Source organism: Vidua macroura, chromosome 4 (assembly GCF_024509145.1).
Source record: "Vidua macroura isolate BioBank_ID:100142 chromosome 4, ASM2450914v1, whole genome shotgun sequence".
NCBI lineage: Eukaryota > Metazoa > Chordata > Aves > Passeriformes > Viduidae > Vidua > Vidua macroura.
Genome location: NC_071574.1, coordinates 41,173,237 through 41,185,386, shown reverse-complemented (window position 1 = coordinate 41,185,386; position 12,150 = coordinate 41,173,237). Strand labels below are relative to the sequence as shown.

Genomic DNA, 12,150 nt, shown 5'->3' with positions numbered 1-12,150 from the left:
GCAGTTTCTGCAAAGGGGCCTAAATGCAGATTGAAGGATCTCTTCTGTGTATATATGTAACTACCAGTGCCAATCTAATTCTTTATAATCAAGTACTTTTGGTCATATTTTTACTCAGAGGATAAGAGAGAAAACATTTCTAAGTGATTTTTTTATTGTTCTTTGTCTTTCCTTATCTATGAAAGATTTGGCTTTGTGGAGGTATATTTAATGTTTTCTCTAAAGTTGTTCCCCTGAGAGATCCCATGGAGTAATTCACTTTGCTGAGTTAGCAGATGAAGCCATTGGATAGAGTAAAAAAAACAATACTGCCAACTGTGAAGCAAATGAATCAATACGAGTGCAAGGGGATCACTTTGTTTCTTCGATACGAGAAAAGTGGCAGCGTAGATGCAATATCTGACATACAGGTTTAAAAAACCCAAATATAAACACACACAGACACACACGTTGGGTTGGCTTTTATTGGAAAGCCTAGATGCAATCTATAGTTATCAATTTGTGGAAAATTCAGGACACATATAAAGTTAAGAAGGCAAATTAAAAGAACAATACAAATCAGACGAAATATACATCTCAAAATATCAGGATAGCATTTTGACTGGCATTGTCTAAAATACTTAGAATCTCCTTTCTTTTTTTCTTATTTTTGTAATATGCTTCTTTAATTATGCATATTTTTTCTTTAAAAAGATCTTTTGTTTCTTTATTCCCCAAGGTCACTATTTCCTGCAGGAACATGTCCAGATCACAAGTCTTTTTTAGCAAGAAATAGGCTCATTATACCTACTAACAAGGCCACTAATTGGCTTGATTTGACTGTATCTAAAATGATCACCAACAGATACTATAATTTGTTGTTTATTGGTGCCAGAACAAAGGAGAAGGGACTGGTATGCGCCAAGTAGAAGATATATTTCAATGTTGACATGTTATACAAGCTTTTCATATTCAAACAGAACAGAAACATTGGACATAATTTAGAATATGAGCCTATTTCAACAGAGAGCACTTACAGCATGCTAAATACAGTGCTGTGGAAGAGCCACCCAACAGAACTGCAAACACCTAGCATTTTACATCTTTTAAAAAGAATACGTAGCTCAATGACACACCTCTGGGGTCTGAAATACCATCCTCTCTAAATTTAGGGCCCTCAAGCTTCAAGGGTAAAAGTACTAACAACTAATCTGTGCTTTAATTCTAATAGATGATTAGCATTCATTATATGTGTAATTAGTTCTGTATGCTCTACCAAATACACACATACAGTAATAGCACTGATACTGTAGATTCGGTAGCGACTTGGCTGGGAGAAATTCAAATCTGTTTATCAAACAATCCTAATGTGCAATTTAGAGTATGTAATACCATAGACTCTCAGAATACAAAGCAGTTAGAAAACTATTTTTATTACATCCACTTGAACCATTCATAGTTAAGACACGTTCACTTACTATGTTCTGTCATTATAATACATGGATAGAAATACTGTGTATATTTCAATGAACATCAAAACCCCCAATTTTGTCTCATCTTAAAAATATTTATTTTTGTGGCTGAATTTAGTGCTTATGAGACTAAAGCTCTAAGAATGGTTTCAGCCAAGATGTAGAACAGATGCCATAGATGCCACCACAGGCTTCCTATAAGGAACCAGCTGCACACTTCAGTTCTTCCTGCAGCAAATATACTGGGCCTTGGAGCAGAGCATGTCAAATCTATGCAGTGGTGTGGAGATGCAGTCTAGGCACTAGAACTGGACCTTCCTCTCCATCCCCAGGTTGTGTTCACAGTAATGAGATTTGATCTGCCAGCTGAAGGCCAGGAGATGAACCTACTGAACAGCCTGCCTGCCTAAAGAGCAATTCTGTAGCATCAGGTCAGAGGTACGCTTCTTCTATCTGGAGTTATTAACACCTAAAAGAGCTGTATTATACAGAAGACAAAGTTGACATAACTGGATGAAACTACATCATTTCTTCTTCTTCTTCTACATACAATTTGCCAAGCACCTGAGACACTATTCCTCCATTGTGAAACAAAGCTTCTAAAAAACCAACAGAAACCCCACCTGGTATGAATAAATGTCCATTTATTACATTAGGGCTGGAAAAAGACAAGGAAACCCCAACCTATTAAAGTCTTCCATCATACTAAATGAGACTTATTTGGTTACTGTGCCTTCTAACAATGACTGATGAAGTGGCACTGGCCTGGGTGACAGGAGAGGGAGGGGAGGGAGCTGTGGTCTGATTCAGCCAGCCACTTTGTGGAGTGTCCCATCCTATCAGCAGAGTGATAGATGCACAGCTTTAAACCTAATACAAAAATATTAACACTTTTGGACATTAGTCATCACTGTTATATCTCTACAATATAATCCTTTATACTGTACAGCTATAACATAAAAGGTGCAATTCCTTTTTCTTTAAAAAAAATCACACACAGCACATGTTTTTATCATTTTATTTTTAAGTATAAACTTTTTTAAACACTTTACATAAATTAACTCCTCTGAGACTAATATTTGATGTACAGTAAATTGTAATTCATATAAAAATCCATAAACAACTTGTCTCACATAATTTACAAAAAAATCAGGGTTTCCTTTGCTTATATGCAACAAGGATTCTACTTGCCATTTTCCCCCCAAGGCAAACCATGTTAGCATTGTAAAATCCATTATTAAATTCCCATGGTAGCATAAGTCACTTGTGCCAATGTCCTTTTAGAAAGCAGCACAGTTTAATGCAGTTGGGTTGTCTATAAACAGTAATTTTTGCCCCATGTTTTAAAATTAACAGATATATACCACATCCTATGCAGTGAGAAAGAGAGAGAAAAAGAGAGAGAGAAAGAAAGAGACTACTTGTAAGCAAAGGTCAACAATTCAGTAATATTTGGAAACACTGTTTGGGTCTGTATCTTAATTAAATACAGTGCCTCAAAGAAACAGCCTGTTGCAAAATCTGTAGGCCTTTTTATTTTCTTTTTTTCTTCTTTTTTTTTTTTAATATTTTTCAGTCCAACTTGAGTGCAGCGATATGCATATGTAAACATATTCTTTAAAGCAGATCACCTTTAAGGTCATTGAGAAAAAAAAAGTTTTGTCATTAGCAGTATCATTCTTCCAGAAGGCGCTCTTTTAGTTACAGAGTCTGGATTGTGCTACAGAAAAAATCTGAGCAAAGATGTAAGCTTAGGCTCAAGTAGTAATGCAGCAAAACAGTTTGGTCTCCTTTTTAGAAGACACTGGTACACAGTCTCTTTGGCAGCCTGAGCTAAGCCAGTGTGTTACCTCTTTCCTATCTCACTTTGTCTGAGGAACTGTATATTGTTAGCGCTGTCTGCTAATTCTGGATATTGCTCCACAGAGAGTACATAGTACCCATCGTATCCTTGTACCTTTCCAGCACTTAGCAACTGCCTCTTTTCTCCTTCTGTCCACAACCTGGCGCCTTCCTCTCCATCTCTTACTCTCTGTTGTTCTCTGGCCCAGGCACTGGAAAGAGCTCTTTGCCTGGCTTGCTCCAGTATCCGGGCCTTTTCCTCATCAAGTGTCATGCCATAGCGGACGTGAAGCGCTAGAGCACCGTACTGCATTTCAACATCAGCAAACCTACGAGTCCTGCCGTTCACCACAGTGGTGGACTGGGAAACAGTGACATTGATGCCATTCTCCAGGGCCTTACGCCCACTTGTCAGCCTCAGTGTCCCAAGGTCACTCTCAGGGGAGGTGGTCTTGATAAAATAGTGTGTGTCCTTTCCCTCCACAGTGAAATGCAAGTTTTCTAGGTAGTAAGCGTTGTTCAAAACAGCTGCCACTTTTATGCAGTCCTCATTAGCAATGTTGAGCACATTTGTTTGCACTTTGCCTTGATTGACAGCGAGCATCACTCCTTTGCCAATCAGAGACTTCACCGTGGCAAACCACAGCCACGACTTTTCTCCACTGGATTTCCGTCTGCTGACCTGCACTTCTGCCATCTTTCCCAGGGAAAGGAAAGCCTTTGCTTGTCTCGCCACTTGTTGTTGCACTCCAGAAATTGGCTGTAAACAAGAACAGACAGAAGTTTTACCAGCCATCTGTAGCCCCCTAAATGCCAAACAGCCAGGATTTCTTGGTGTGCTGCCCGTGGACAACAACAGGATATGCCACAACTGACAGTGCCAAGGAGTTAATTAGATCTGCATACTGCTTGTTCTGCTGAGTTACAAGACTATTTTGCTAATGTTTACTGCTTTTACTCTTTGTCTCCCTGAGAACCTGCACAAAAATCAGCTTTAACTTCAAAGGCTACTTACTGGGCTGCACAGGATAGACTTGCAATGCCAATACATAACCGCAAGAATCAGAATGGTTTGGTTTGGAAGGAGATCTTGAAAATCATCTAGTTCCAACCCCCTACTGTGGGACACCTTCAAATAGACCAGGTTGCTCAAAGCCTCATCCAACCTGGCCTCGAACACCTTCACTGATAGGACATCCATAACTTCCCTGGGCAGCTTGTTTCAGGGCCTCACCACCCTCACAGTAGGAATTTTGTCCTAATATGTAATCTAAACCTACTCTCTTTCAATTTGAACCTGTTCTCCCTAGTCCTGTCACCACCTGCTCTTGTAAAGGCTTCTTTGTTTTGCCACAAGGGTAGCTTTCTGGAGGGGATAACTCCTGAGGGAATTATTAATTAATTTGGACTCTCCATTCTTATTGAATGTGGCAGATTTTGGTCTGCATTTGCTAATGAGTATGGATTTCAGCTGTTGTAAATCCTACATGAAAGCTATTGAGCACAAAATATATTGCAGACAGCAATCATCAGCAACCTTACTTAAAAATAGTCTCTCTTAAATAGTCTTTTCTGTATGTTCCCTCAGGTACTGGAAGGCTACAATTAAAGTTACCTGAAAGCCTTCTCTTTTCCAGGCTGAACAATCCCAATTCCTTTTGTCATAGGAGAGGTGTTCCATCCCTCTGATCAACTGCATGGCCCTCCTCTGGACTTGCTTGAACAGGTTTATGTCCTTCCTGTGCTGGGCACCCCAGGGCTGGATGCTGTGTTTCAGCTGAGGTCTCACAAAAGCAGAGCAGAGGGGAAAAATCCCCTCCCTTGCCCTGCTGATTTTGATGCAGCCCAGGACAAGACTGACTTTCTAGGCTGCCAGTGCACATTGCCAGGCCATGCCATGTTAATACAGGTAAGAGCTGTCTTACTACAGTGTCATTTTACTATGGTGTCATCTCTTCCTCTGTGCTTCAATTGTGATTCCTGTCTACCATGAGTCCAGTCAAACTGAGAAGATTTTTACAGGTCATGAAGCTGTGCTTTAGAACTGGAACAAGCCTTTCTTTATGCTGAGTCAGGAGATAAGAGTCTCTCAAGTAGCTGCAGCCTGAGACCAAACTGCAGGGAGGCTCTCATAATCCCTCAAGCTGCTAAAGAAATGAGGGAAATCAAACTGTAATGACAGTCTTTACAGTAAAAGAGAGGGAAGCTAATGGTATGGACCTGTGAGGTAGAATACTGGGGACTGATACCCTTTCTTGCAAGTACTTGCAGAAACTGATAAAAGGGGACGTGTGAAAAGACTGTGGCCAATCGGGCTGTGTGACCTTCCATTTCACTTCAAGTATCAGCTTCCTGCTAAAAGAGCTTTTCCCTAAGAGCTTTAAATTGGTGCCTGAATACCTGAATACCCTGAATACAGCAGTGTTTTGTTCATAGCTAGCAAAGACAAGGGACAGTGAATGAAAAGAACCAATAAGCCAGTCTAATGGAAAAGCTAGGATAGCAGCATGTCATGGAAGAGCTGTGTGTAGCCCCCTGTGCCAGATGCACTCTTGGTACAGAGAGGATGGCTGGGGAATGGGACCTGTCAGCAGTGGTTAGCCTGGACAGCTGAAAGAGCAGGAGCAGCTAGCAGGAATGGTCAGCTAGTGCGCCTAGAAAGCAGGACAGCTCAAATCACAGGGTCAGCTGTGGCTGGGATGAGACCTCACAACTGTGCAGAACAGACATATCTTATTGATCTAACCCTGGGCCTTAACAGGAACAAGCTGTGAATGAGCTGTACTGATAGAGGTGGGGAGCAGACAGCTGCCCTGGCAGTTGCAGGAAACAAAGATTTCAATAGCTTTGGCTGCACTTTTAAAAACGAGTACTTAGTTTTTGATGATGATCCAGTTTATCTTCCCTTCTCCTTTTAGTAAAATACTGCTTAAACCACGTGATTCACTGCTGACAAATGAGTCAAAAGTCAGTTTTGTTTTCCTAAATTTCTGGATGGGAGACCAAGCAGGAGTCATTAAGATTCATACAACCTTAACTCAGCCTTCCTTGCTGCTGGTCAAAGCTTGGCAAAAAGTTTGCAAAGGCTTCTTTGTTTTGCCACAAGGGTAGCTTTCTGGAGGGGATAACTCCTGAGGGAATTATGAATTAATTTGGACTCTCCATTCTTATTGAATGTGGCAGATTTTGGTCTGCATTTGCTAATGAGTAATTTCAGCTGTTGTAAATCCTACATGAAAGCTATTGAGCACAAAATATATTGTAGACAGCAATCATCAGTGAGAGCAGTAAGATGCTATAGCAACTTCTATTATGATAAAGTTTGTTTTTTTTTAACATGTATCCTCAGAGCTCAGTAAAGCTCACTCACTCCAGAATGTTTCAAAATACCAAGTGGTTTATGTGTTTACTTCTGCCTTCTTCTGCATTTGCTTGTTCATCAGTGAATATCAGAGTTGCAGCTTCTTCCTACATGAGAATTTTGAAGCATTGTTTTCCTATCATGTGTGTCTTGTTCTGTCATGTCATGTGCTCCTGGCATTCCTCATGTTATTGAGCTCTCTCCTGAAGATTTTTGACAACTAGCTGTCTGTCCTCATCTCTTTGACCAGACTGGTTCTATTCCTGGTATGACTTTGCTAGTGTTAGAAGATGATTTCATTCTTTAGCTTTTGAGACCTAACTTTGAGACCTAAACAACGTCTGATTGTTCTTCACAGCCATGCCTGATGACAGGTCTCTTATCTCCCAATACAACTGGAGTGCTTGCCATGCTCCTCCTTCACTGCTTTTGTTGCTCATGGGAGACATTAGTCTCATGCTGGGCTCTAAAGTCTCTCCCTATTACTCAATTCCTTGCTGTTAAAAACGAACAAACAAACTAACTAATTAACTAAAACTAACTAAAACTAACTAACTAACCAATCAACCAACTAACTAAACGAACTAACTTCCTGAATGCAAAGTTAGTTTCCTTCCGTATGTTTACTTCTGCTGGGCCACCATTCTAAGGACTTTTGGTCTACATTAGGTTGTGGGATTTGTAAAGTTTGTATCATCTTTAATTTTTGTAACATTCTCTATCATGATTCTTGTAAAAAGAGATCTTTTCTTTGACTGCTTAGAATGGGATCACCCATTTTAATGTCTCTTAATTCTTCCTTCTAAACCAAAAACAATAGGATTTTTGCAAGTATTTGATCTTTGAGTAAGCCTAATTTGTAAATACAATTATCTTAAATGGCAGACTTAGATTTAACTTCCACATGCATTTCCTTCATTCTTTAAAACCGCAGCAAGTTTTCAGGATGAAAGTTCATTTTTTTTGCTTTCAAAGAACTTCATAAGCAGATGTATATATATATATATATATAATAACTTATATAAGTTATATATTATAACTTCATAAGAGTTTTATGTGATATAGTAGGATTTACCTCAGGTAATTTCAGTTTCAATATTTTATCTTTACATATAACACATTGTATCCATAACACATGGTTAATATTAAAAGGAAGCAAAATTATAGTGGTGCCTGGTATGGGTATGTTATATCACCTCTTCTTCTGTTTATTTCACCATCTCTTTTTACTACAGTGTTCAGTTACTGTCTTCAGGCAGAATGCTAGTACAAATATAATCTTTGTAGTTTCTGCTATGGAAATTAGACATCTTTAGAGCATCTTAAACTTTTCATTGATTATTGTCTTTTAAAATTTTTATAATTGCTAAAAGCAAACAAAATCTTTTATAAAATAGTACCCAACTTAGCAAATCTGTAATAAACCCTCCATATGTAATTTCTTAACTTCTTTTGAAACTAGATAAAGGTACTAAGTTCAGATTGAACTTAGCAAATAACCCTGGCTGTCAGAATTATCCATGCCTTATAAGATCTGAATAGAAGGGAACATTCTATCTTGTTCAATTTGTATGTTTAGTTTTGTTTCTTACTGGAATGTCTTCCCATTGCTGGCTCTTCACAAGTTCATAAGATGGTTCTGTTAAATCAAATTTCGGAACAGGGAAGCCAGGGATGGCATTGTGCAGATGGAAGCCAAATGTCACCAGCCAGCTGTTAACATCTGAAAGGGAATAATTATAAGAAAAAAAGAGAGAAAAATATTAGAATTGTTCTGTATGTAGCAACCACACAATTTTTACATATAATAGCTTTTGGCATAGTTGATTTCTTTTTGTATGGAAACAGCAAACCTATACAGGAAACTGAGAGTTCTAAACTTAAAAGAAAATGTCTATTCTATATAAGAGTTGCACTAGGCTCAGTTGAAAGGTATTGCAGACTTCAGCAATAAGATTCTGATGGCCTTGGTGACTTCCAGAACAATTATGGCAGTGCAGTTAAGGGGTAACTGGAATTCATGGTTAGGTTAAACATGCTTTATGTCATACCTTCATCATCAATACTTTTAAACAAAGCCAAAAAAAAAAAAAAGTACTGCAGAGCACATCCCGTCCTTTTGGTGTATGTTATTGTAATGCCTTCAAACTACTCCTGAAATAGCACCTATATGGCCAATTACCTTTTAAATGATTTGGCAGATATTTTTTGTTGATTCAAGAGAAATCTGCTCCTCTTCAAGATGATGTGGGATCGATGAAATGAACAACTAATGAAATGCATCAGTAAGCAGACAGGATACCAAATTATCATTAGATAACATTATTTATGATACATGTTATGTTCTGTTAAAAATAAATTAGGGATGCCAATGATCAGTTAACAATTGTTTGGCAAGAAAAAGTTCTCTGCCTTGTTTCCTGTTTTTTTACTCTATCTTCCACAAAAACTAAGCTTAGAGGTTGGCAGAGTGCTCCTTACCAAGCCTAATAATTTTTATTTAAGAAAGCTCACAATATGTGGAATAAGGAAGCAGATTTTTCCAAAAATTAAAAGAATAAAAAATGTTTATCTAAAAATAATTTCTAACATTTTCAAATAAATGCTATGCCTCATGAGGTGTTGCATCTAAAACTGCCAGTCAGCCAAATTACAAATTGGAATAATAACCTTATATAAGCAGTGTCTGCCTGTGCATTTCAGACATCAAAGATGTTAAGAAAAGAACCAAAACTGTATTTTGAGGGCAATTTATGAACTAAGTGCATGATTTTCAATGGCACAAAGAATCTGATTCCAACTGCATGCCCTACAGCACATGCTGCTAAAAGAGGACACATTCAGAGGTCTGCTTTTATTCTTACTCCCAGGCAGCCTGCTAGCAACCCACTTAATAGCTGCTGTTTGTTAAATGAATGCAAACCCACTTGATTCCCAGGATGCTCTTCTAAGTGGTAGTCTCACAGTAAGTGGGGCTGAGCCCTTCCTGTAGACTGGCAATGTCTGTGTATTTTGGATTATTTACATTTAATTCAAATACAAAAAAATCAAATGTATCAGAGCCGTACATTTTTCCAAAAATTCTGGTGTCATGCAGTCAGATTTTTGGTATGTAGAATAATGGAAAACACTACACATCACTAACTCTAGAACAACAAAAAGCTTATTGGTTCTCTAAGAATTGAGATATAAAAGTAAGCATGTTAGCACCTTTTTTTGCCAAAAGAGAAGTTCAATCCTTTTTCTGTACTGTCCTACTCCTCCTTTCCTGCACCTGGCTGTGTACACATTATTTTGTGCTAGCCCTGAAGCTTATTGAGCAATTTACATTAGCAGCCTTGCACAAGTCTACACTGGAAAATATCAACCAACTTCCAGTGAATATTTTCTGTGATGCTGGTGTCTTAAACTGATCAAAGAAAGACCCTTCCTGCCTACAGTCTAAATTGGATGCCTGTAGAGCCAGCATCCCCAAGCTGCAATCAAGTAACCTTCTCTTACCTGTGATATAATCCTTCACATCGTGTATTTTACTGGCTGGGTTGTTATTTCTAAACATGTACAAATTAAAAGGAGCTGGATCCTTCCCAATTCTCTTCCAGATTTCAATATCAGGTGTTGTCCACCGGCCTGCCAGTATATCATAATCTCTTTCTCCAAAGTGGACTAGTTTGGTCAGTGGGTCGTATAAGCCTCCATGGAATCCAATTACCAGCTGGAAGTCAAGGTTAGAGTCAAAATAGATCTCTCCATAAGCAGTGTATTGAATTTGTTTAAGCATGAGACCATTGCTACTGAAAACAGCCAGTGGTGTCCCTGTATTGTCTGATGCAATGTAAAACTCATCTCCACTGCTAATTTCCATGGCAAAAAGATGTCCTTGCAGATCATAGTATAGAGATGTGATTTCAGAACTGGAGTGGTTATACACATGAGTTATCCTAGTTGGGTAGGTAAGGTCTGCGTAAAAGAACTGGAGATGCTGCCCAAGGCTAGTTTTACTGGAAACTCGTCGTCCAAGTCCATCATAACGATAAATCACTGTCCACCCACTGCCTTTGCTATAAACTCGAGTAAGAAGGCCCTTTGAACTGTATTCAAAGATTTCGGTACCTCTCTGACGCAGAAACCCGTCTTCATCTAACCTGTACTGTACATCTCCCAGTCGAGTTATTCTGTCTCTCAGGTCATACCGAAGTGGTGTCAAACGGGCGCTGCTGCTGGGGTTGAGCAAGTGCAGGTTGCCATTCAGGTCATAGTTGTATCGCCACATTATTTTCTCATTCAGATAAACTGTCTGGAGCTGACCATCTACATCATATTCGTAAGCATATTTAGTGGTGTTGGCAAATGGCCCAATCTTAATTTCTCTTTTCGTCACTCGTCCCATGTTATCATACTGAATTGTAATCCAATACATTAATGACCGAAATATTTCATACTGAATTTCCTTGATGCGCCCATGTGCGTCGAAGTGTTTTGTGTATGTCATTACAGCTGTTGAAATGATCTGGTTAATATCATAATATATAACTCCAAATTTTCCAAACTGTTCAACTTTGCCAGAGATATCGTCAAACTGGTAGAGATCAATAGGCAATGGGGTTTCATTGATGACACCTTGCATGCTAGTCACTCTGAAGCTATTGTCATAGCTGTAGTCAAATCGGGCATTTACCATTCCGTCTTCACTAAAGCGGAAAATCTGTCTGTCAATCAATGGGCCAATTTGTCTGTATCTAATGGTGCAGATAAAACCATCGCTTTGGAGGTTTACTGTTTTCAGGACTCCTGCTGTCTCATCATAAGTAAAACTAACTCTTGTACTATCATATAAAATTTCTGAGAGCTTGGTCTGCCGTCTGTACTTGAATAATACTCTCCGGCTTGTCCCCAGGAAAGCAGTTTGAAGGAGCTGCCCTTCCTCGTTGTAGTCCATTATAACAGAAGCATTGCTTTCCGGGGGGTTGTATATATTCCGGTAATAGCCGATGGAGCGGATAGTCTGCATGGTATGACGAGCAACACTGGGCATGGTGACAGCGGAAAGCCGATCCAACAAATCATATTCGAAGATATACTGCCGTTGGCTATGGAGCAGAAGAACCATTGACTGAAAATTAAGAACAGATTTTTATCATGTGACAAATGGTGCAGTATCTCCCCTCCCGCCATATACTGATACTATTTCTTCACAAAAATGTGACATTCCCACTTGAGAAAATTATCTCCTCTTTAATTGAGTTATCATTGACCTTAGATGTTGTTAACATCTCCCTGCCTAATTTACTTGTATGCTTAATTGTAAGGGGTTCTGTAATTAGTAGTTCCACATTCATAATTTGCTACTTGTTATGACTGTATCACTCTTTTATCAAGCATTCACAGCTAAACAGCAGATTGTCAATGGATTCAGATAAGTCATGTTTAATATGGGAAGAAGTAAAACTGTCTTAGAGCCATTAACTCACGAGGAGAACAACATATGGGAGATAC

The 12,150-nt window shown here is 38.9% G+C and overlaps 1 protein-coding gene across 1 annotated transcript in view; it reads right to left on the bottom strand.

Moving 5' to 3' along the window:
- Window positions 1-450: 450 nt before the first annotated feature.
- The window catches only part of TENM3 (teneurin transmembrane protein 3), a 692,061-nt gene continuing 680,361 nt past the window's right edge, over window positions 451-12,150 (bottom strand). Inside the window, exons 31-33 of the mRNA XM_053975063.1 lie at window positions 10,156-11,767; window positions 8,247-8,377; window positions 451-4,053 (exon numbers count right to left, since the gene is read on the bottom strand). Coding sequence (XP_053831038.1) covers window positions 3,298-4,053; window positions 8,247-8,377; window positions 10,156-11,767 — 2,499 coding nt within the window. The 3' untranslated portion in view covers window positions 451-3,297. The remainder of the gene's footprint in view (window positions 4,054-8,246; window positions 8,378-10,155; window positions 11,768-12,150) is intronic.